The sequence below is a fragment of the Enoplosus armatus genome, chromosome 6, assembly GCF_043641665.1.
Source record: "Enoplosus armatus isolate fEnoArm2 chromosome 6, fEnoArm2.hap1, whole genome shotgun sequence".
Lineage (NCBI taxonomy): Eukaryota > Metazoa > Chordata > Actinopteri > Centrarchiformes > Enoplosidae > Enoplosus > Enoplosus armatus.
The window spans coordinates 7,328,207-7,353,115 of NC_092185.1; the positions used below are offsets into that span (position 1 = coordinate 7,328,207).

The window sequence follows — 24,909 nt, forward strand, 5'->3', positions numbered from 1 at the left end:
GCAGCTCCGCCTGCTGTCAATACACCAAGCAGCTCATGAATCAGCTTCTCTGGAGACCGAAGCTGCTCTGATGCCTGACTCTGCAGACTACACATTCATGCAGCATGCGGATCGGTGCACTGTGATTTAATGTTTGTTGAAGGGCTTTGTACTCGTCTGACATGTTTCAGTATCCTCCGTCATGCTGTCTGGGTGTTTTGCAAGCAAAGGTGGTTGAATCAACCGGCCTTTTGGCTGTTTGTGAACAGACAGATTCTGGTACAGAACCATGAGAAAGGAAAGCTAGGGTTTGACGTCAGTGATTGTTGTTTTTGTGTTGGCAGCGCGCTTCTACTATACTAGATGTCCTCTGCCGGTGTGTTGAGCCGCTGACACAGAAGTGATTGTTTAATACGCTCCCACAGCTGCACAGTTCCTGAGCCTCTCTCTCCCTCTTTTTACTCTCCTCCCTCCCTCCCCTCTCTCCTGTCGTCTTCATCTCTTTGCTTTCACTCTTCGCTCTCTCTCATGTTCCCCCTGCCTCTCCCTCCTTCTCTGCCTCTTTGATTTCTTTTGGTCACCACCTCACTCTATCAAATTTTCTCTCCTTTTCAATTTTAACTCCAGACGGCCCACTCTCCTTCTCCTTCTCCTTCCCTCTCCTTTTTTGGACTTTCTCAGCCTGTTGGCTGTGTAATAGTGCAGCGAAGGCGGACTGACAGGGTGACGACTGAGGTGATGGGGACTGGCTGAGGTTCAACACTGCAGGTCCTCGCACACATCAGCCCTGTCGAGGCTGAAGGATAGCACAGGGCCCTTTTGGTGGTGTGAACCGTAGTTTTGTCACCACATTCAATTATAGCCATCTTCCAGCCCTTTATGAGAATGGAAAGACAGTAATTCTGTGTGATGTGTGAGCGGTAATGCCATCCCCATAATTAACTGCCTATCACTTAACAAAGCTGATACAGTGTAATGAAGATTATAGAAATTCCAACACATAGACCTCCTGCACGACAGCTTTTAATCATATGCTGAATATTTGAATTACATTTAAATACATGTGATATTACAGTGATTTCCCAAATTCGTCTTAATCTTGCTACCTGATTTAATTTGCCTTTGGTTAGCAGGTCATCTGTACTGCATATGAGGATGTTTCATATAGTGTACATTCGGCAGGCGTTGCTCAACCATCAGAGTGACACAGCATCAGACCCCTAAAAAACAGGGATGATGGTGCTGCGCTGCTCGTGCCCGGAAGGCTGTTTGTTGTTGTGGTTTGGAGCGTTATAAAATCAGTGTTTTTCTCCCGTGTCTGCAGCGCTCTGACCATGCTGTCAGTGCGAGTCTGTCAGCTTGACAAGCAGACGCCACTCTGCATCACAACATGCTGTCACACTGAAGGACGTGGGAGGAGGTGTGTCTGTGTGTGTGTGAGTGTGTGTGTTCATACAGCTAGAGGGCTCACATGTTGACATCAACTCCTGCATCTTGTTACATCACTTGGCTCAAGGGTTGGCTGCCCCCCCCCCAATAATGAATTGAATGTGATAGTATGCCATCTGATATTAATAACTTTATTCACATGTTGTATTGTTGCCTCCAGGCTGCCTGCTGCGTGTGTCTTTGTTTTTGCTGAATATTTACTTATTTGCAGGTTTCTTTTTCACATGCATTCACACTTCGACAAGTGCACATGCCAACCACTAGAAGCCACTTTAAGGACACACACACACACACACACACACACATTTTCACAAGGATAGGGACTAACACTAATTGCAGACTGATATGAAAATACAAGAGATAAACCAGATTGTGCAAGAGTGAATCAATAGTTGCAAAAATTGTCAAGCAGAAGAAAACAAAAAGGCAGAGGGGGAGTATTTGGGAGAGATGTGAGGGGAATAAAACTTCAGATAGGCATCACAGTTTACAATTCATTGAAACATTTAAGATAAGATTGTCACTGTTTGATAGTCTCACTTCTCAAGCCTTTGAGATTATAAATTTGCCGGCACCATTTCACTTCATTTACAGGGATCACTTGACCACTTCAGAGAATGAGTCTGAGCTTCTGCCGGAGCACCTGCTGTTGAGGAATTTAGAGAAGAGTTTTCGATGGTTCTGCTCTCTGCATACAGGACAGTGTGAGTGCCTCTTTGATATGAGTGGAGCTGAGAGTGTAAGACAGTGAAATGGGGCTAAAGAAGTGAGAAGATCTGGAAAAGGAGAAGCAAATAGGTGGGGGTACAGTAAACAGAGAGTGAGAGGGGAGGTAAGATGATGGATGTGGACATGAGCAAAGACGGTCTGCGAGAAGATGGGGGGTGGGGGGCAGGAAGAGAGGCAGTAAAGAGGAGGAGATCAGCAGGGGAGAGATGGGGAGGAAAGAAGAGATCGTACTGTGGATGGAAATTGAGAAGGCGCGAGACGATGCAGGAGGATGGGAAGAAGATGGAGAGATGAGCAGAGCAGAGACATGGGGAGTAGAAGGGCGGACGTGCTCTGAATGGGGGTAGAGGGAGATATGAGGGAGCCTCGTAAGTTATTCCCCAGAGAACCATCTCCTCCCCTCCACTCTACTCAGAGGCATCAGTAAAAAGCTCTATAAATAGCTTCAACAGTGAGCGGCACGTTTCTCTACTCAGATGGCCTATAAATACATGCAGCTTCTGTCACTTCACATCCGCTGCTCTGGACGCATGCTGCCCCCGCAGCTTTGCAACCTACGACGGGGAATCCTCCTCTGGAAACTACAGAGGAGGAGCAGATAAAGATGTTGATGAGGAATATGACCAAGATGCTTAGGATAGTGATAGGGCTGACGGACGCCCTGATAATGATAGCAGTAATGAAGATGGCTATCGTGATGATGTGAGGACATTTGGGGAAAATGACACCTTTTAAGCCTGATGTATGCAGGTGATGTTAATGCACTGTCCAGTTAATGCAATATTTATGCAGTTTCGTTATGCAAATGTAACAAGAATTCTCTTTCGCAAAATGCTTCATAGAGCTCTCTGCACCATCATACAGCTTGAGAAAAACTGCTAATTTCATGCCCCAAATGATCAAAAACTGCCATAATGCTATCAACATTTGTTTCATTTCCAACAATATCACAACCTATAGAAAAGTTTTTATCAACAGATGCATAATGTGTCTTAGTCTTATATTTTTCAACCAACTTTGCAGTACAAAAATAATGGTAGATCTACTGTATATGCATAATGTATTATATATAAAATATATAAAAGGAAAAAGTAAAGTGATAGGAACAAAAACTGAAACACAGTAAAATTCATGTAGTGTATAGTAAAAATGATTCAGTGCAGCACTGTATTAAGTGCGTGTAATACAGTCGGTCGGGTGTACTTCAGTTCTCAGGATCTTGTCTCCTGTCTGATTCATCCTTCAAAAGTCTGGTTTTCTGCGGATTTTAATCTGAGATTGGAATCTGCTGTGATTGGCCAATTTATGTACATGCAGTAACTTCAATGAGCAGTTTCCCTCTATGAATACTTTTTATTATCTTTGTTGTGCTTTGTCTGAACATTCTTTGAAGTGCAAACATTTACAAATTAGTTTGTAGAAATACATAGATGACACTGTGTGGACTGGGATTTGAAAAATGCTTGCTAGCAATAAAAAAAAAATATTTGTTTTCCTTCTTTATAGATGTAAACTTAAGACATAGACTCAAGACAACATGGGTGCCAATGTGCTGTAGTAAAGTTACACTGATGTCATTCATTATGCGACTGGAAATGTGCAATCAGATGGAAACTTACTATAAATACACAGGGACAAAATCTGCACCTCCAAACGAACATTCAGTCCATTCATCTGTGATGATTTCCTCAGCAAAGGAAGTTGTCACCGCAGTGAGCTACCAAATTCTCCCACCTCCATCTGTGTTTGATCCTTAATTTGACTGGTTGAAGAAATATATGTGATTTCTGCATCCAAAAATGTGTTCTGAAATCTAACCAAGAATGTAGGTTCCATGTTTTGACGTTTTTGTAGTCGGATAACATTCGTATTAGTTATCAACTGTTAAGTCCTGTTTATAGATTGCTGATTGCATCATATTTATAGTTACTAATATGTATGTGAGTCGGCCTTAACCATAATTTGGTACTGTTACTGATGATGATGATGATGATGATGATGGGGGAGGAAGAGGAGAGATGACAGTTATTTGAGGATGTTTGCCATGATGATAATGGTGAATTTGGATGAGATGATAAAGGAAAGATTGATTTCTTGTGTGTGTGTGTTTCTGCGGCAGATATCCACGTGTACACACACATGTACATGTACATATGTGTTTTTTTGTAACTGTTGCACTGATTATTCTGTTTGTATGTTGTGATTTAATAGGCTTAGCTGATAAATAAAGGGAATGTTACTCTGTCGAAGGTCTGTGTACCTGCCTCTAAGTGTGTGAGAGAGAGAAATGCATCATCCCCCTGGGACTCTCTCCTCTTAAAGGGCTGATTTGCCTGCTGGCTTGCTCTTGTTAAAGGGCTGGCTGACATGCTTTGATGTGGTTCTGTGCTCCCTGCAGTTTGATTGGCACACCGGATTAATGTTGTTCCACAGATGAAAGAAACTGAGAGGGAATGATATGAATTTTATGAAATGAAAATAGCAAATATTGAACATGATTAATGAATTGGTTACGTTTGCAAAGTGCTTTACGTGTTAAGCTCTGGACAGGTGTCATCTCATCTCTTTTTCCTCTCCTCTGTATGATCCTCTCTCTCAGCAGCTAATCACAAAACGAGGTTCTGCTGAATCCTTTTTATATATGTGTTCATGTCTCTAGTTTTACCTCACCACCTTCACACCCTCCTCACCCCCGTGTCTGTGCTACTTTTAAGATCAGAGTAATGTGCAGTGATGAGCCAGGTGCTCAGTGAGCAGCTTGTCTTGTAATGATCAGTGAGTGCTGACACCTCAGAGAGCTCGACTGTTTACTCTGGTCAATCTTTACCTCTCTACACAAACACACATGCACACGCATACAGCTGCACCCACTGCATACCAAACACTACACACAGCTCTGTGTGTGTGTGCATCATCATGACCCCCACTGTCGTCCTGCGTTGGTCAGCTCTGCAGACTAATAAAGGTGCTTTTCAGCCTATCAGGGCTGATTTCCATCACTACAGGACACACCTCAGTACAGGGGTAATTTCTCAATGTCAACCAGGCACCAGCTCCACCAGAAGCTGATCCACTGAGCGACACAGTTGTCTTTACAGCCGCTAGTAGATGTGACAGACAGACACTTTATGGAAGAAACTCCACACTTGATGCAGCTGTTTCTAACCTGAATGTGCTCTGTGCTCACCATGTGTCATTTCCATGGAGGAGTTTTACTTGACTGAATGTGACCTTTCCTCGTAAATCACTTCTGTCAGTTTTTATTCTCATATTTTGTCTTAATCGTTTCATGTGTAAACAGTAGAAAATGCCCCTCACAATTTCCCAGTTACAGATAAAAGCACCAGATGATCACATTTGAAAGCTGGTTGATAAATGACTGAAATGATTGTAAACAATTGTCAAAACGGTTGTTGATTAATTTTCTGTCAGCCAACTAAACACCGTTTCCCACAGGTTGAGAATTCACTTGTGATTCACAGTTCCCCATGTACCTCAGTTTTGGGGTCACGTTTCGGTACATTTTCGGTACAGCAGGGAAAAAAAACATGCAGAAAATAATGTTTTTGTCATTTATTTTGAAAGCCGTAAATATTCAACAGTGGCTCATTGGCCATAATTCTTACTATAACGGTTAATGCACTCTGGCGTATTGTCAGTAGGAACGAATAAATAACACAAATGTCAGTAATGCTCCATAGTAACACTTTGACCTGCTGATCATCCCTGAACTGCAGCTTGTTTATACAGGGCAGGCACAATGGATTGACTAACATGCACACGTGAAGGCACATTGTAGCAAGCACTGACCATATGCTTAAATCCTGTATTCTCTATGACCAAATACGGTTGCATATCTGCAGCAATAAAGACTCCAGTAGCATTAGTTACTACTTTGGCACGGTCCAAATCTGCAGTGAGAGACTGCCTGAACATTGTGGGGAGAAGGACTCGCCTTCCAGTCTGGTTTTGTCTTGTTCCACTAAGCGACACATTCGGGTGATGCCGTTGTAAATTACATGTTTGAAGTGTTTCCACAGACATACCAGACCTCAGTTTGACACTAATCGTTGTCCATTTTCGCTGTAACTAACCAGGAAACCGTAATGCTACATACATTGGATCTAAATGTAATGGGAGGATCCTCCAGTTCTGGTCTCTAATTTGTGTTTGTCATTCGGAGCCAGCAACACTTCATGAGTTTGACTAACCTGGCTAACCGGGCTAAGCTGAGTAGCATACTACAGCTGATAGACAACAACTGGTGCACTGCCATAACGTTCCAGGTAAAACTCGCGCTCTAGAATTTCTGTTCCACGTATGCAAGTAGTCAAGGTTTTTACAGAAGGTCCGTCATTATGAAATGACAGTTGCTTGTCTTGATTGAAAAATTTGTTTATAGGATTTTATCTACCTGGGTGGGTCTTGGCTGGCCGCCCATGTAGAGCCTATGTGTGGGAAACGCACACAACAGACACGATTTATTCTATACTGATAATGTATTGAAGTTTGATACCCACCCTGGCACACGTAATGCTACACCATTCTTTTAACCTTGCAGTTTGCAGAGATTGATACCTCTCATCAGTATCGTAAATATGAAGCAGGCACCAGTTAACTTAGCTTAGCATAAAGGAAAACAGTTAGCCTTCCTCTGTCCAGTGGTAACAAAATCCACCTACCAAAATGTGTCTCATTTGTTTGATTTGTAAAAAATACTAAATTTAAAAACAACAATTTTTGGTTTTACGGGGGTTTTGTGGTGGGCTATTTCTCATTTATGTCTCCGCTGGTTGCCTGGCAACTGCTCCTAAGAAATAATCTTGCACATAACCCCCTGTAACACCACAACATGTCCTTTTTTTCACTTTGGTTGTACCAGACATGAGAGTGGTATCAATCTTCTCATTTATCTCTCTGCAAGAAAACAAATAAATGTATTTCCCCTAATTATCCCTATAACAAATAAAACAATTAATATTAAAACTAGTATGAGCTATGAGTATGATTATTGGACTTTTAATGGAGTTGTCCACTTTGTGCACTCTAGGGGTCAGAATTAGGGGTCACTAGGGTAGGAACTGAACTTTGAGGTCAGCATTAGGTTAGTGGTAGATCTCAGTGGAGGAGCCACTGTCTGCCTCACTTGAGAGCAACAACAGCAGCCGTCTGTGGTGTTTGGGAGAGACACGAGCCATTCAGATAAGGGGAGCCGTGTTGCTGTAGCAACACCAGAAGATAGCCGAAGAAGTGCTGTTATGCTGACAGAGGTCATATATGTCTTCAGGTCGGAGTGTACAGACATATATAAACATAACATAAACTATTACGGGTAAAAATCTTTCCTTGTTTGAAGGACTAATGCTTGTTCAGACTAAATCTGAGCCTGTTAATGCACAGAGTTTGACCATTTCTGGGCGTGTGATGTTTGTAGCATGTTCATTGAGGGTTTAAAGTCAGACCACAGGGAACCTGAACTTTAGAATTGAGGAGGCATCATGCAGTAACCACTGCATTGATAATCTCTCCATTCTTGGCCAAGCTTCAATAAATACTTCCAGCATAAGACATCAAGGGTCCTTACCACTTCCTTCACTGATGAGTTGACCATTGCTCTTTCCAGATTTCCATAACAGCACTGACATGTTATACAGGCTTTAAAGGGTATTATGCTCATTTCCAGCTATTCTGGGACGCCACTAGAGTAGCTTTGCATGATTCACAGTTTAAATAAGTCCTTATTCATCTTATACTGGCCCTTCATGTAGCCCTTCAGTCACCTTCTGTCTGAAACAAGCCGTTAGAGCTCCTGCCTCTTTAAGCCCCCCATCCCTAAAAGCTCACTTTCTTATGATTGGCCAGCTCCCTGCAGCCCACGAGGGGCAGGGAAACGTCCTCACGGATTATTGTACAAAAACACACAACATTATTCACTGATTTTGGTGAAATTCAATCATTTTATGGAGATTGTTTTCTGGTTTTCCCTCTGATGTCCTGCGGCTGCTCTGCATCAACTCCTGGTGATTTACGGAGCTACGAACTGTAGCTGCTGTTAGCTCAGTTAGCTCTGAGCACCAGGGGAGTGTTGGTGTTTACACTGCCAGCACAGAAGCTTTGGACCGCCGGGAGGAGGAGGTTTTCAGGCCTGGGCTCTAAGATTCAGCTAACAAAAAGCATATATAGATATATATCTATGGCTGAGAGGACCGCTAGATGCATAGCTAACTAGCAAACGGCAGCTACGGCAGTGGTTAATTATTACTTTAGCAACAAGTAAAGCCATCTGTCCATCAAGAAACTACCTCAAAGCAGAAAAAGCACTTTCTGTGAGACATACTGAACAACCTGAGTAGTAGTAAAGAGCAGTCCTGAGCAGAGAAGCCGAATAACTCAGACAGACTGAGCGGGTGGACGAGGCATCCCTCTACTACTTGGGTGTGCTTTTTTTTTCTTCTTCTTCTTCGTGGGCGTGCTGTCACTGCTGTGCCCTGAGCAGATGATTATATGAGGTAATCTGTGTCCTGTCTGACGTCAGACAGAAACGAAAGTAGAAACCGAGACGGAAACAGAGCGTTCAGAGCTGTCTGAAGACTGAGCTTTTGGCTCACAGGGATTACTTTACATACCTTTACCCCATTATTTGGCAACTTTGGCAATATTTAATAATATTTAAAATGACATTATAACATTATATATATGACAGAAAATAAGGAAAAGCACAATAGGTCCTCTTTAAAAGAACTGGCTTCATATAAACTAGATGACCAGATGTTGTTTGTAGTAGGCCTTCATATCTGCTCAATCAGCCTTTTAAAGCTTTTTTTTTACTGTGATTATAGGTACACTGGCAGACAGTGTGTGTTACTTGGTGTATCCCAGTCTCACATCCATCCCACACACTATGTCTCTGCTGACTACTACCAGACTGAATCTGTGGGCCAGTCCTCCAGCCCCAAGAGTGATTTACACTAGAGAGGTGACAACCAAGTCCCCCAGTCCTCCCAGTCTGCAGCCCCCACCGGAGTCAACCCTGTTGGCTTAAACACCAGCCGATTTACTCTGAGGTAACCAGGTGTGACTCTCAGTGGCCAAGCTGTGACAGTAATTGATTGATGAAGTGCAAGGAAACACAGACCTGCAGCTCTGCAGAGCAAAAGAGCTCAAGCTGAGGACCTCTGAGAATGTAACTAGTAAAACGTCTGTGTATGCAAAACGGCCAAGTGTCATATCTGACATAAATATTATTTTTGTACAGCTAATGTAGATGTTGCGGCTTGTTACCATGGCAAGGCTGCGTTGCCAGGCACTGACGTGTTGTCGTGGTAGCAGACGCTCCTGTCAAAGTGTTGCCGTGTTGCGTCGCCATATCTGTAGCCTGGGCTTTGTAGTGTAAATAAGGATGCCTGTGTGTGTGCTCGATCATACCTCTCCTACAGACCTGCTGTCACATTTCACATCTGCTAACCGGGAAGAAGGAAAAGGAGGAGGTGGGGTGAACAGTGAGAGTGAATGAGACGTGAGACTAAAGAGACGGAGCTTGAAGGAGAGACAAAAGAAGAGAGGAGGATAACGAGGGGAAGAGGGAGCGGATTAAAAAAGACAGAGAGGGAGTAATGAGGACAGAGAGAACCAACAGAGGAACAAATGGATGGAAGAGCAATGAGGTAAATTGGAAACGAGAGGAATGAGAGAAAGAGAGAATAGTGGAGGAGGGCAATTTGAAAAGACAAGACAATAAGATCGATAGATAGAAAGATGCGAGACTAATACAGTAAATGAATAAGAAAGCAGCAGTGTGTGTGTGTGTGTGTGTGTAGTGCGAGAAACAAACAGAGACAATCCTCACATTCCTCTCTGCTCTCTTGCTGCTGTGGTGCTCTGCTTGCTCTGTGCTGAAAAGGATTCTGGGTAAACAAGTTCAGGGTTTTGAGGACAGTGTATTCTGTCTCTGTTTTTTTGTTTGTACGGTTGCAGGGTTGTGTCTTGAAACCCAATGTTCCCATCATATTCCCCACTGGGTAGCTTCAAAATTAGATAACATTTTTTATAGCAGCACAATTAGATTGAATTGGAAAATTTTAATATCTTGCACATCATGTCATACACTTTTCTCTAGATTTTAGTGTGAAATATGTTAAATAATTAGAGCCCTTGGGATCTCTACTGGAATTTAGGAAAGGTTTGTGCTCAGCTGCACAACATGCACATATAGTGATGGACCTACCAAAGCATCCAGTGTGGTTAAAGAGGTTAGACAAACTGCAACTTGTCTCAATTCAGATGAAAAGACATGGCATTCAAAAAATAAATGTCTCTTTACACCATATGCAGCAATTTTAGGTTAGGTTGGACATACATTAAGCCCAGGGGACAGTTGTGCTATCAAATCTGTACCTGTGTGTTTGAATCCGCCTCATCCAGTCCACCTGGGGATTATTGTGAAAGAACGTCAACCTGTTCACCTTTTTTAGAGAATATTTTTAGTTACTGTTAGGTTTGGTGTTACCTCTGCTCTATTTCTGTAACAAATTCCCTCTAACTCCCAAAGCAGCCTGATGGCTCTGATGGATGATACGCTGAAACCAAGAGGGGTTTGTGAGACAAACACAATCTGTATATGTGTGCATTGAGACACAGAGCTGGAAGCTCAGGTGGGATCATGTGTATCCAGTTTTTCTCATCTGGGGTTGTTGCTCAGTCCAATTAATGTACACTTGTTCATGCATTACAGATGACAAATACTGTAGGAGTCATTCTTTCAACAATAAATCGCAAACCTCGAAGAGGACATAATGATACCTATTGCTCTGTGCCTAGAGCTTAAAGTATCTATTAATATGAAACACACACTTGGTTCCCCCCACCCTCACCTCTTCTCGTTCCCACACATACTCACGCTGAGACCGTATCGTTTGACCATCTTCCCCCACCCTTTATTATGATAATCAGTCCATCGATAGTCTATTTTTAGCTCTGAATCTCCCCCGCTCTGCTTCTCCCACTTGGTGACTTCCTGTCTAATTATACAAACATGCGTATGAATCCACGTGCATGTTCTCAAACTCACTTGCAGGCTGCCGTGGATGCACAGCAAGGTTAACCAATCATTCTTTTTCTCCTCTCACTGTCTTCTTCTCTGCTGCTGTCTCTGTCTGTTTTTCTCAGCTTGCCACTCTATTATTTAGCAAAGGCCTTTGTCCTCTTATCGTCTGACACCCAGCTGAGTTATTTCAGTATATCAGCTATTTTAGCTTTTCCTCCAAATGGAATTTCCTTGTTATGTTTCTACGTAATCTCTTTCTCTTTTTTTCTCTCTCACACACACTCCCACCAATGTGAAAATATTCTGTAGCGCTCAGTCGTCATGGTTTGAGGCAGAGAATGTCTTCACCCCCTGAAGTGGCAGCTCCGAAGCTTTTCTGTGCTATTATAGATTTAAGTCATTTAAGCCACAAATCTCTATGGTGTTCATACTCCTACTTGCAGTGTCACCTCTGAGAGGTTTGGCTACACTGGCTGATTGCAATGCAAAGACCATTTTTGGCTCACAGCCGACTTTATCCTGTATTAGCGAGAGCACGACATCCAATCAATAGTCAACAGCAGCAGTGCTTTTGGCTCAGGGGAAGCGTCGCTGCCTCGTTTCAGTACAGTCTGCTGCCATTTTTTAATTTGAGCACCTGTGCAGCTTGTTCTGCTTTGTTCAACTCATTTATTAAACTCTGCTTAGGAGTTTGTGCGGCTATGTGCAAAAAATATAAAGAGAAAATCCACTGAACTGAACTGAACTGAAGACATTTCAGCCCTCACCCACAAGGCTCCATAAATTATGGATTGTATTTTTATCATTTTTGGCCTCTACCTGGGAGTTTTTGAGGATAAGAAAAAGGAAGTTGGTAAGGTTAAAGATAGATGAAGAGAGAGAAAGGTAGCAATGGGGGCAGCAGGAACAGAATATGGATTTTGCTGGGGACTGTTTGTTTTAATAAAAAGGTCTACTTCACAGTTATTTAGTGGGTGTTGTAAGGGGAAGGGAGGAGTAAGAGCAGAGGGCGAGGGAGAAAAACAGGTAATGTGCCAAGCTGCTCTGAGTGGAAATGTGTGAAAAGGAAGGAAAGAAGAAAAGAGGAACAGTCTGACTATCTGCCTATCTCAAGGCTAGATAGTCGATCAATATTCCCAGCTCAGATCCAGCAAGATGTGCTCCCTCCCTCTCTCTCTGCACTGTTGGTGTGTCCAGTGAAGGAAGCTGTGGGAGAGGGCCATTGGCAGGTCATCAGTATTCCAGCAGGCTCTGCCTACTCTGGTGTGGGCAGCAGAATAATTTCATTCTGATCTTACAGATCAATAGCTGCACCCAGTGGACGGCGACCGGCTCCGCCTGGCTGCCTGAGCTGCTGCGATATTCAGAGTAGCACTACACATTCGACGGATGGTCCTCTTCAAGATTTTTTTTTTTAGTTTAACATGCAGTATAGTTCACGGAGTGGGACCCATTGTGCTGGTCTGTGAAGCATCTTCACGTTGGCATTTCCTTTAGTGGATATAAGAGGATAGCTTATATATATATATATGTATATGTATGTATATATATATATATATAAAAGCTCCTCAATATACACTATTTTTTTAAGCTTGTAATGTAAATGTTTGTATAGGCTGAATCAGAGAAGTGATGAGTCAACTCAGGGGGTGGGGACGATATTTATTACTACTTATGATATAATGCAATCCAATATCAACACAATAGCTAAAGCCTCAAAAAATCACCATGGAGTTAAATCAATACTTCTGAAACTGGTGAGAAAAACCCCCAACATATTCTATACTTCCCAGTGGTAGCGTTTTATGTCAAGGTTGTATTGGGTTGCCTTACATACCAGGACAAAATAAATAAAAACGTCCACATTTGCAGGGTGTGGACACAATAACACAATCACCTGTATTATGTAATGTGATACATGCCCTGCTAAAAATACTACTTTTGGGTAGTGTCAAACCTTTTTTGTTTTGTTTAGACTGTATATTATTGTAGTTGCCAGTATTGGTATCACTAAACTACATGAACAATATGGTCATGTTGTGCAGCATATAGCAATTTTATAAACTTTGCAGCCATACACAATATATTGAACAGATTCTTAAGTGTTGGTCAGAGTTGGAGTACATCAAACAATGTGGATGGTGGCACACACTCAGAGACACACACATACTCTCTCACTCATACCTGTGGTGTTGTGGATTTACAGTGTCCTACTGAGCTGTGATCCGCTTGGAGATGGGATTACTGTTGGCACAGTGGGTACTTTACCACAATTTAGAGTAACAAAGACAAACACACACATGTAGACACACATTTCCAGAAATTAGTACAAACAAACACACCTATGTACACAATATGGCAGTGTTGGACAACCTTAAAGACAGACTGTAGATGTCTGATGGTCTGTTGTCACTTCCTCACTCATTTGGTGTTGCTAAGCTGTCATCTCTGCTCCCAGTGGAGAAGTAAATACAGTAGAGAATGTTCAGCAGATGCACTACAGGAGAAAAGTGGTGACAGATGATCAATAGAGATCTAATGATTAAGATATCACACTCCGGGAGAGTCAGAGGATTCTGAAATCCAAGAGCTGACTAACCCCCCACTCACCCAGTGTGTGTGTGTGTGTGTGTGTGTGTGTGTGTGTGTGTGTGTGTGTGTGTGTGTGTGTGTGTGTCTACAACACATGTACCACCTGCTGTTTTAATCTCCCACAGCTCACACTTAAATTATGATACTAGTAAGTGTTTTATACCCACCATTCATCCCTGAGCACATGTAGTGTTTTTTTGGCTTTCCACATCCTTGTCAGAACTTCTGATCGCCTTTTCAGAGCTGTACACTCGAACAATTGGAGCACAAATCTAACACTTCAGCCAGATCTGACATTCTGGAAACTGCACAGCCAGAGTGTCAGATCTGGTTGAAGCCACGGCCAGATCAATCCGGCTTAACTTTTAACATGTGAGTCCTGGGAAAAGCTCTAAGAGCGGACTCACTCTCCATGCCCGGCCAATGACTGTTTTCGGACATGATCAATGGAGAGCAGGAATCAACACCAGTGGACTTCACTGAGCCTAAGCTGAAAGTCCACTTGGCAGAGACACAAACACAGCACCTCATTAAACTTGAAACTCCCATCGCTGCCATCACACAGCCGAGCCTCGACGCTGCAGCACTGATGGAGATCTCTAGAGCGTTGATGTAGGGAGGCTCTAATTGCTGCATGGTAATGTGGTGCCTCTGCATTCCTGCTGTTTCGACAATAATCCAATCGGCACAGTATTGTGTGCTGTGTAAGGAGGTTTGAGTTATGCTTGGTAAAAGTGGCGTATTGATTCACTCATTGCTAAAACAGCACCGGATTGGGACTGAATGATGGCGGTTTGCTGTTTGAGCATGCTCGTCTCTAGCTCTAGTCTCTCTCTGTCTCTCACTGTCACTCACACACAATTGTGTGAATGGATTAGGCTATCACACGTGATGACTCCTCACTCAGCCTCTTCTGTTCCATTTCCTCTCCCCTCCCACTTCCTCTGATATACTTTGTAGCCTGAAATCTGCTGTCTTTTTCTGTCCAGCCCTTTTTCGGGGCTCTTTCTCTGCCTTCCTGCCTTTTCTTCTCAAGTGGCCTATTTGGCTCTGATGACCTCTCCCTCTCTGTCTTTCTCTTCCTCTCTCTCTCTCTCTGTAGGTACCACCAGGCAGCCTAAGGAGGGGGAGGTGCCGGGGGTGGACTACAACTTTGTGAGTGTGGAGCGTTTTATGGAACTGGAGCAAAGTGGAGCCCTGCTAGAGAGTGGAACCTATGAAGGTGAGTGTTGGGAGCGCTGTGGCCGCTGTGCAGGAGACATTTTGCATCTGTGAGACAAGTGCAGATGCCTGGGGACTAAAAATGGGAACATATGTTTCAGTTGAGCTATTTTACTATTTTTAAATTTAATCTGCCGTCTTATGCTGCTGTGTAGATGTCTTTACTTGATGGATCAGGTGTGTCAGGTGATGCTCTTACACACAGCTTAAGTAAACAAAATGAGTCTTATGCACCAAGTCATGTATTACAGCTTCCTCTGGTGGTTGCTGAACGGCTGGTTGACTTCAATGTTTGTGTGTGTGTGTGTGTGTGTGTGTGTGTGTGTGTGTGTGTGTGTGTGTGCGTGCGTGCGTGTGAGTGTGAGTGTGTGATGGTGTGTGTGTGAGTTGGATGAATGCCATTTCCAAGTCATGTCAAGTCTGTGCATCTGCTTTGCTACACTGTCAGGGATACATCTACAGATGGGGGATTTGCTGGTTCATTTGCCCAGTAGCAATTTTTGTGAGCATGTGCGGCTGAACACACTCACACTAATGACGTGTGTGAATGCATGCACGCGCTAGTGTGTGTACGGGCACATATATGCTTGTGTGTTTGTGTGTGTGTGTGTGTGTGTGTGTGTTTCCTTTTTAAGTGTTCCTTCCATAATTGTGTGTCTTTGCGTGTTTACAGTGTATGTTTCCCTTAACGCAGAGCTTTCTTATGCCCACTGGGGGTAGCTGTCTCTTTCTGGGTGGCTGCACTGGAGGTGCTGCAACTCATTTTGTAATGCACATTAAAATAAGAGAGAAAAGAAGAAGGAACCAGAGAGAAAGGAGGTAAGACATCAAAAAGATGGAGAAAGATTTAGAAGGAAGTGAAGGAGGCCGAAATCAGACATGGAGTATCATTAGTGCGTATGTGTGCATGTTTGTGTGTGTGTGTGTGTGCAAGGCTTAGTGTAGATAAGAGCTTACGTATGATGATGTGAGATGAGTCACACCTGAAGGTGGATATTGAACTATGTATAAAGCCAAGATGCCTTCAGGCAAAACCTGGAGCATCAGGATCAGGGGAACATTGCATTTTTAAAACCAGAGTGGTGCATGAGGAGGAACCCTGGCCTAAACTGATCTCAGTATGCATTTGTAAAGCATCTCTTCAGGTTGTTCTTAAGCTTTCACAGGTGGGCACTTGCTGCCTATGCAGTTTCATACTCATGTCTTTGTTTACATGTGCCTATGTGTGCACATTTATATTTTTGTCACGATGTGATGATTCTGTTTGGTGGGCAGCAGGGTAAGTGTACTTATTGAAGAATTGGTGGCTGCGATAGAGCCCTTCCTAATATCTAGCCGCCTCCTGCTGGGATGAAAGTAAACTGATGTCTGTGGACTCTTTACTGCTTATCCTCCTTTTGTCCTTTATTACTGCCTCCTTCCCTCTTCTTTGCTCAGCTGTTGTTCTCCTCCCATTGCCCCTGTTCTTTCTCTGTTTCCTCTTTGTGAAACCCCCACTCCTCTCCACTTTGAGGGATTATAAAATACGACATCTCTGCATGCCTCTCACTCACACTCAATATTTAATCACAAAATGTATATCCCTCACAGTGAGGGTCTTAAACCACAATAAAGCTCTACTTTTATTTGAAATTTAAGAGCAAACAGCATGAGGAAAGAAAACACTATTTTATATATATATATATATATATATATATATATATATAGCATACCACTGAAAATCTGAAATTATAGAAAGCTGTGAAATAACAGAAGCGTCAGTGTCAATCAAAAAGAGAGAAGTATATTTTTGATATGTTGAGGGTGTTTCCATCTCCAGTAAGATACCCGAGGACCTTCATGTATTGTCCTTTTCTCTTCACTATACTGTACTTGAAGGGAAATTACCGTATTTTTAACCTTAGCCCTATTTTTTTTTTTTTGTTTTTTACAAAATTTGGTGGGTAAATGACATAATTGTTAAAGGTTTTGGAATTGGTCCAGTCGCCTCAGCCTGTAGCCGCGAACAGGCTGCAAAGTTTTTGGTAGTGGTAACAACTGGTTAAACAAAAGGATATCTCCATAATGTTGTCAGACACAATCTGAGCCTGTTGGTTGCAAAAACAAGCATTTCCAAAACTTTTTGTAACTATTACTCATTTAGACACCAACATTTGTAATAAATAGGGCCCATGTTTAAAAATACTGTAAATTCCCTTTAACTTCAGCCATTCTCAGATGTTTTTACCATTACAGTGGGTGTAGAATGAGACGCTCAATGCTATTTTTGTGTTTTGCTTTTATTCTTGTGCTCGCACCTCCAAACAGAGCTGCTTGCATCCACATGGGTGGAATGGCCCCGTTGAGGTTGTGTATATACAGATCAGGTGGTTCTGTACAGATTTGATGTACAGTTTTGATAACCATTTTATCATGAAATTGCCCCTGTTTCTACCTGCTAAACTAATCCACACGTAAAGTAGTATAGCCTAATACAGCAGGCATCCTCAAGATACCTCCTGAGTTCCATCAAAGGACTGGCGACAAAATGAAATCAAAATGTCATTTTTCTAGATAAAACAATATCATAATCTCTGTTGTGTAAGTGGGATATTTACAGGGTGAAATACTGTAAGAAAACAACAGTTGCTTTTCTCACCATATTTGTAGTTGTGGCCTTATTGCACACATGTAAATGTACTCAAATATGACTAACTTATTGCCACCTTTAAACAGCTTTTTAAAGCAAAACTATAGATAACACAAATAATGGAGACATATATTGTCCTAAGACGCTGTAGTTGTAGCCTGACTGCACAGCTGTCATTATGTTCTAAGATCAGTTTACGTGCATCATTAAGCAGAGAAAGCACAGTAACAGGGTTTTCTTCTCTTCCAAAACACTAATTTATCTTAAAAAGAGACATCGCCTGCCCTTGGAGACATGTTTAGAGTGCTGAGTGTTTATATTTGGAATTATGCATTTTAGTACTTTAGTACCCCAAGTTTTTTTTCCCCATGAGAAGCTAAAATCTCCCCATAACCCATTAAGGACACTGTCTGCTGTTGAGGATGCAATTGGCTATTATTGAAACACCAACTCTAACTAATATGTTATTCCCCCAACTAACACTGTAATAATCTTTCTTTTAACTATCCCGTGTCTGTCCAAAGCCACAGTTGTAGTTTAGGAAGAGTCAGCTTAATTAAGAAGAACAGACAGCTGGTTTGGCCTTTGAGAACCATTAAACTAGCGAGTCGGCTAATTTAACATAGCAGCAGTGCAAAAGTTGCATTCAACTCAAAAAGTACCATGGAAAATGAGACTATCTTACTGTATCTCAAAATCCAAAGCACACCCTGACCGAATCTAACAAAACCTGCGTGACTCAATTTTCTTTTTCCTCTCATTGAGCAAAAGGTAGTTGTTCACATGTTGTCTTGATGGGTCCACTCTTAAACTTAGATTTACATTTACACTGACCCAACTCGCATGGCAAAATTGAAACCTGAATTGACGCAGACAAGAAAGTCTGGACCCAAGTTATATAAAGATTCTGTGGTCTGCTGGAAATGTCTGATGAGGGTACATTACAAACAAAGATAACAATTCTGGATGGAGACTCACTTATATTGTGGATATGACAGGTTTGCTGTTTGTATCCTATCTGAAATGTTATATTTTAGCATTCTGTAAGGTCTTATCTGTTGAAGGACTGGGCCCAGGCAGCAATAATAGTTGGATCATAATTAATTGTGAAATGCCTGGGTTTTCAGGATTGGGTGACAGCAGAAAAATATTTCATAAGCGAAAGGATGAAGTAGAAGCTCATTAATGATATTGGTTTCCATGTGGGGGGTTTGGCTTTTGTACGTTCTCTCAGTATTGGATCGTTTCCTTTATCTTTTTCTCTTTATTTATTAGAACACCACTTTGTATTTTGGTTGACTCCTCTTCTATGTTTCTATGTTTGTGTTTCAGCGGGATCAGGATGGGAAATTGAGGAAATTTCAGCATGGAAATAGGCTGGGGTTATTTTTCTGATATACAGCGTTGGCATCTTTGTTATATTTTAAAATAAAATTTGCAAGTCCTTAAAAAAAGTCTGGATACTGGATCCTGTTTGGTTCAGTTCATGTTTTCAGACAGGCAGGTCTGTCTGAAGATCTCTAGCCACTGCTAATGCTAGTTTCTTCCTAAAACATAATTGATCGGATTTCTTAGAAATTATTAGTCCCCTGGCAAAAGCACAGTTATCGCATAACATAAGTCATTTTGAATAGCAATAATTTGTTCAAAGCCACAGTTTCCCACAAGAGGTAAACCTCCACTCTGCCTGCTGGACAGTGTGTTACATCACCTGAGATCCCTCTTTAGTCATACATGTGGCCTCACTGTGCTGCCTCTCTGCCCTCAGATAACTTCTACGGTACACCGAAACCTCCAGCGGAGCCGTCTCCCGCAGCACCTCCTCTGAATGTAAGTGAGGCCCTGCTGCCCGGAGCCCGGCCCAGCGCTCAGGGCAAGAGGAAGAGGAACCAGTCAGTCAGCAACATGGAGCAGCGCGCCAGCCTGGAGCCGCCCGAGGAGGAAGAAGAGGAAAGCCCGGTTGTCAACGGCAACGGGGTGGCCATCACACCAGGTACTGTAGGATGAGAGGGAAAAACATACATTTCCTGTTTTGATGTTTTTATACCACATTTTCCATCTTCTTGTAACTGAAATTAGATCCAAACATGGTCTGTTTCACAAGTGCTGCGACCATGATGACATTTTATAACATAAAATAACTTTAGGTAAGGAGAAAATCTGGTTTGAAGGCCTGGACTGTCCTCTGGGTTATTTGTTACTGTCTCTCTGGTATGATTGAGTAAAACCAGAGCAATAAGTCAGTTGTCATAGCAATTGTTACCTTTCCTTTTTATTGTCCCTTACAGATAAATAGAGTTTATTTTCTCCTTTAGTCCAGCTTCTTGTCTGTAGTTTATACAGTCCTTCCCAGGCAGATGGCTACAAATCTGACAGCAAACTGTACCCTGACCAGTCATTATCGACATTAACAGACTCTGAGTGTGAACTGCACAGGTTCTCAATAACTTTATATAACAGGATACACAAGGGCACCTTAATGTCTCCACTATTATCACTGTCCGGAGTCTCATTTTGGCTTCAGCTCCGTCTCTCTGTCCTCTCATTTCTCCATCTCTCCTGCTGTCTTTGCTCTCCCGCCACTGGCCTTTGTCCTTGTTTCTATTAATACCCCAACTCACCCCTCTTTCTTCCTCTCCTCTACCATCCTCTTCCTTCTGACCTCACTTGCTTTTTCTTCATCTCTGTGGTCCTGTCCCTTCTGCCCTCTCCTCTTCCTTCTCTTTCCTCCTTGTCTTTTTTAAGTCTGTGTTGTTGTTGTTGTTGTTGTTGTTGTATGTCATATTTTTGACGATTTGTCCTCTTACTGTCATGTGTTTTCTATTTTTACTTAGGGTTAGGGTTAGACTGTAACAGAAAAAAATACAGTAATCCTTAAATTATTTTTTTTATTCATGCGTTTCAGACATCACAACAAAACTATAACTCTGTGATTCAACGCTGTTACCACAGGAAAACCTAGCATCAAGAATGAGACGTGTTCCTGACTTCACCTAGTTAAAATGAACTATAGAACCCCTCCGGTGAAAAGTTAAGTGAGTCTTGGGGACCATTTCTAGTAGGTGTGGATAAAGATATGGACCCTAAGCCCTTACAAGGACTGTGAGAAAACAGTGACTTACTTCCGTCTTATTTTTTCTGTAAGAATTGTGATGTCATAGGCAAATATGTTAATTTGACCTTTGTCTGACTTATTTTTGTCTGTTTGCTTGTTTTTTTTGTCATTTTCCTGTTTGTGTTTTTGTTGCACCAATATTAAAAGTCCCAACAGGAATATTAAAGGATTATATCGTTTGGTACTCATCTTCTCTATCGTATGCTCCTTATCTGCTGACTTAGATGCCACCAGCGTTTCTCCTCACTCTAAAAAGCTTTCCTTGTGTTTCTGACTCAGTCTCTGACCCCTAAAGTCTCTGTCTTTCCCTGTTTGTCCATATTTGACATCCCCATGTTGTTTTCTCCTCATGCTCATTGTCCTCAAACCTCATCTCTCTCTCTCTCTCTCTGTCTGTCTCTCTGTGTCTCTCTGTGTCTCTCTCACTCTCTCCTGGGGGTTCATAGCTCTGCAGTGGCTTGGCTCTGACTCATCATGCATGGCGTGTGGAGTGTGCATCCAGGTCTGCATGTGTGCACAGAGTGTATGTGAGAATAACTGTGTGTGTGTGTGTGTGTGTGTGTGTGTGTGTGTGCTCGCTCCACAGAGTCCAGTGAACATGAGGACAAGAGCACAGATGCCTCTGGGGAGGTTGCTGTTGAAGCGTCCAGCCAAGCCCCAGCCTCCGCCGAGCCCCCCACTGAAGGAGACGAGGCCCCAAAATCTCCCTCTAAATCCCCCGCCAAAGTTCCAGATGTAGATGAGGAAGAGCTGGGTCCTCTGCCTGACAACTGGGAGATGGCTTACACAGAGAAGGGGGAGGTCTACTTCATAGAGTAAGAGAACAAGAGATCCTACATGAACATATTTTGAGATCTTTAAAATACAAAGAAAGTATTTTACTGTTTAAAAACCAGCATGTTCCTGAATGTCTGTAGCTGTTACAGGGGGTTAAGCATTTATAATGATAATGAAAAACATTACGATTGAAAATAATAAAAGTGCTTAAAAACAAATGCAATTTAATGCACATCACAGAGTGCACCTACTTTAAAAACATCGTTTTATGTTTGGCTGGGTGTGTAAACTTTATAGCATTGGCCTCTGTGTTGAATAATTGATGTAACTTAATGCTACTAATCAGACACACGCACATGCACACACACACACACACACACACACACACACACACTCACACTCATGCAAACTTTTGCCCTCTCCTCTCACCCTTACTAATTAGTGGCTGATGGCTAATTAGTGGATTAATGGCCATTTAGTTTACCTTAGAAATCCCCTTGTTTCTCTTTGCCCCCTGTACACACACACACACACACACACACACACTTACACACACTCTGACGCACAGGTCATTATTGTTACTTTGCACTCATCTCTTTCTCTTATCCTCTCTGTCAGTCTCTCTCTGACCTCTGTTTGCCCCTTTCCTCTCCTTATTACCTTCATCTACACGTCTCTTTCTTCTTCAGTCACAACACCAAAACTACATCATGGCTGGATCCTCGGCTCGCAAAGAAAGCGAAGCCACCAGAAGAATGCAGGGAAGATGGTGAGTCTGAACGACCTGTTTACCTGTTTGCTCTGTTGTTTAGTTTTAGTTTGTGTTCATCTGAGTCGAGCTCATCTTTCAGAGTGTGTCGTGTCTGCATTTCGTGCTATTTGTGTACCTGTGTTGTCTGTTCCCCACTCACTGTTCCAGTGTGTTTTCCCTCCTCAAGAAAAAGAGCACAAAAATACTCTTGTTGTTTGAGGTATTTGTTAGTCTGCTGCTGGTCTCACCAATCTTCACAGGTTTTGGGAGGGGTTTTGAAAAACAAGAAAGATTTTAGATTTGTTGTTGGGAAGTGATTGTCAGCATTGAATCATCTTGCAAAATGGGCAGAGAGGAATGTATAACTTTATTGTCTGTCACAAAGTAACAGACATTTTCATTTGACAAGGGCTTTGGCTTAGGATACACAAGTACACCGTACACAGTACTTGCTAGTAGGATCAATTAATTGTGCAGGGTTTGTTGACAAGAAAATACAGTGTACAGGGGCACCAGTCGTTTAAGGTTTAAGGTGATCTTATGCCCCTGCTGCTGTCACAGCCTTTGGTCAGAGAATTAGGTTGATGTGATTCAGCAGAGCGAGATCTGAATCAATACCTTCTCTACCTCTCCTCTGTTGTCCATCTCTTCAATCTTCTCCCTACTCCATTCTCCCCTCTGCACTCCTTCACCTCACATCTCCCTCTCTCGCTCCCCTTTCAATCTCCCTCTCTTCAATTTTCCTCCCCCCCTCTCTCTTTTTCTCTCCCACCTTCATTCTCCGTCTCCCCCTCTCTTCCTCTGCCCAGTAAAGGGCCGAACTGTGACAGGAATTCTAATAACTCCGCTCAGCTCTGCACAAACTGGTTCTCACTCTCTCTACACACACACACACACACACACTAGGGTTGTCAATTCACAAACCCTTTTCATGAACATGGCCGATGTACTTCAGCTTCATCTTGGCAGAGCAAAGATCGGTGTTCAGACGCCAAGTTTCTGCCGACTGCGTCGCTCTGTGATCACTTATTTTGTGTTTTAATGCAACAACTTGCTGTTGTTTCTGTCTCTGTCTGTGATCACTCTGTGTTTCTGTGTATATAGCTTTTAAAACAATACTAGAGTGGTCTTAGACAACAGGCGAAGCGAGAGACACAGACAGACATTTATACCACGAGGGTTTGGCCTTATGGGGAATGGTGTTCATTAAAGGCTGATAAAAACAGAAATGTTAAATAAATAAAACATCGTTTTTTTTAATTCACCATCCCTGTCTAGATGTATGGAGTTACCCATGTGGCATAGTGTTGAGTAAGGTTATGTTCCAAGGTTTGATTTTATTTGCATTATTACAAATGTCAATGTGATTGTGAATTATGGTTTTGAACAGAACCTGTAAGTTGCAGTTTCACTTCTGCTCTCTTCCTGTCCGAGGAAAGTTAGGTACGTCAATGACAACACCTGTATTGCGCGAAGTATTATATTATTATTACTGTTTGCATTTTGTCTTGCAATGCAGATCTGTGCCCTAAGAGAAAGAGGAAGTGGCTAGCTCAGCCATGCTCAGCCAAAAATATCCATTTACTGCCCTCCGTTTCTTTTTGTCCACTTGTTGGCAGTTTATCTACTGTGTGAAGTTGATTTGGGCTTTTTCTCTTTTGGTCTGCCTGCTTCTATCTTTGGGGAAGCAGTGGTTAAAGGAAGTTAATGCTTAAGTGATCACCACTGGCAGAGGATTTTGAATCAGGGGCTGTTAGCAGAACGTTTGTGAAGGTCCTTGATGACACATCACATCCTCTCGCAGCACCTTTGAATTGATGCCTTCGAGAAATGGCTTTAGATGCCAGGAAATTTTCTTTTTTAGTATGAACAGCTCAGCAGCCACACAGTAGGATATAACCCAGCATGCTGCTTTTTACATTACTCACCCTGTTATTGTTTTCTTTTAATGATCACTCTGGTGTCCTGTAGCTCTTTCTTACATGCTGTAGTGCCTGTTTTCTAATGTTTACACTTTTTGCGTGCTTGCTGTGCGCCAAGTGACAATTTAAAGGCAAATTTCCATTTTTTCCCACATTAATGGACATGTAGTTTTTGGATGATGAAATATGTATGGAAGCAAGGTTGTCAGATTCTGCAAGGAGAGTGAATAAACAATAAATGTGGGGAGGGAACAGCAGGAAGAGGAGGTGCTGTTTTTAACTGCCCATCTGCCTGAAGGATTTCCCAGAGTCTCACAGCCTCAGGCAGGAAGCAGACAAACATTAAGCCATACTTTCATCAGTGCTGTTTTTGCATCTTCCCTCCTGTTATTCCCTTTTCATTGCTTCCATCTCATGCACGTCTGGTCTTTTTGCTCCACTTTCCTGTAGCATTTCATATCCTCATTCACTATTCCCTTTCCCCTTGCTCCCATGCTGCGTTTTGGGTGAACTTAAGTAGACACTTGTTTGTGTTGATGTGTTTACGCAAATGTGCAACTTTTGTGTGCATTGTGTTGTATCTATATGCTGAGGCTAACTCCCAGAGTTCAAAGGCTTGTCACCACAGATCTGGTTCGCTTGCAGTCTTTTTGTCAGACGAGTCTTTTGTTACATAACACAAGCCCATATCTCCTCTCCCGC

The 24,909-nt window shown here is 42.4% G+C and overlaps 1 protein-coding gene across 1 annotated transcript in view; it reads left to right on the forward strand.

Moving 5' to 3' along the window:
• Positions 1-24,909, forward strand: part of magi2b (membrane associated guanylate kinase, WW and PDZ domain containing 2b) — a 68,552-nt gene that overhangs the window by 18,565 nt on the left and 25,078 nt on the right. The window contains exons 3-6 of the mRNA XM_070908179.1: positions 14,895-15,014; positions 19,411-19,635; positions 21,344-21,572; positions 22,224-22,303. Of these exons, the coding sequence (XP_070764280.1) occupies positions 14,895-15,014; positions 19,411-19,635; positions 21,344-21,572; positions 22,224-22,303 (654 nt within the window). The remainder of the gene's footprint in view (positions 1-14,894; positions 15,015-19,410; positions 19,636-21,343; positions 21,573-22,223; positions 22,304-24,909) is intronic.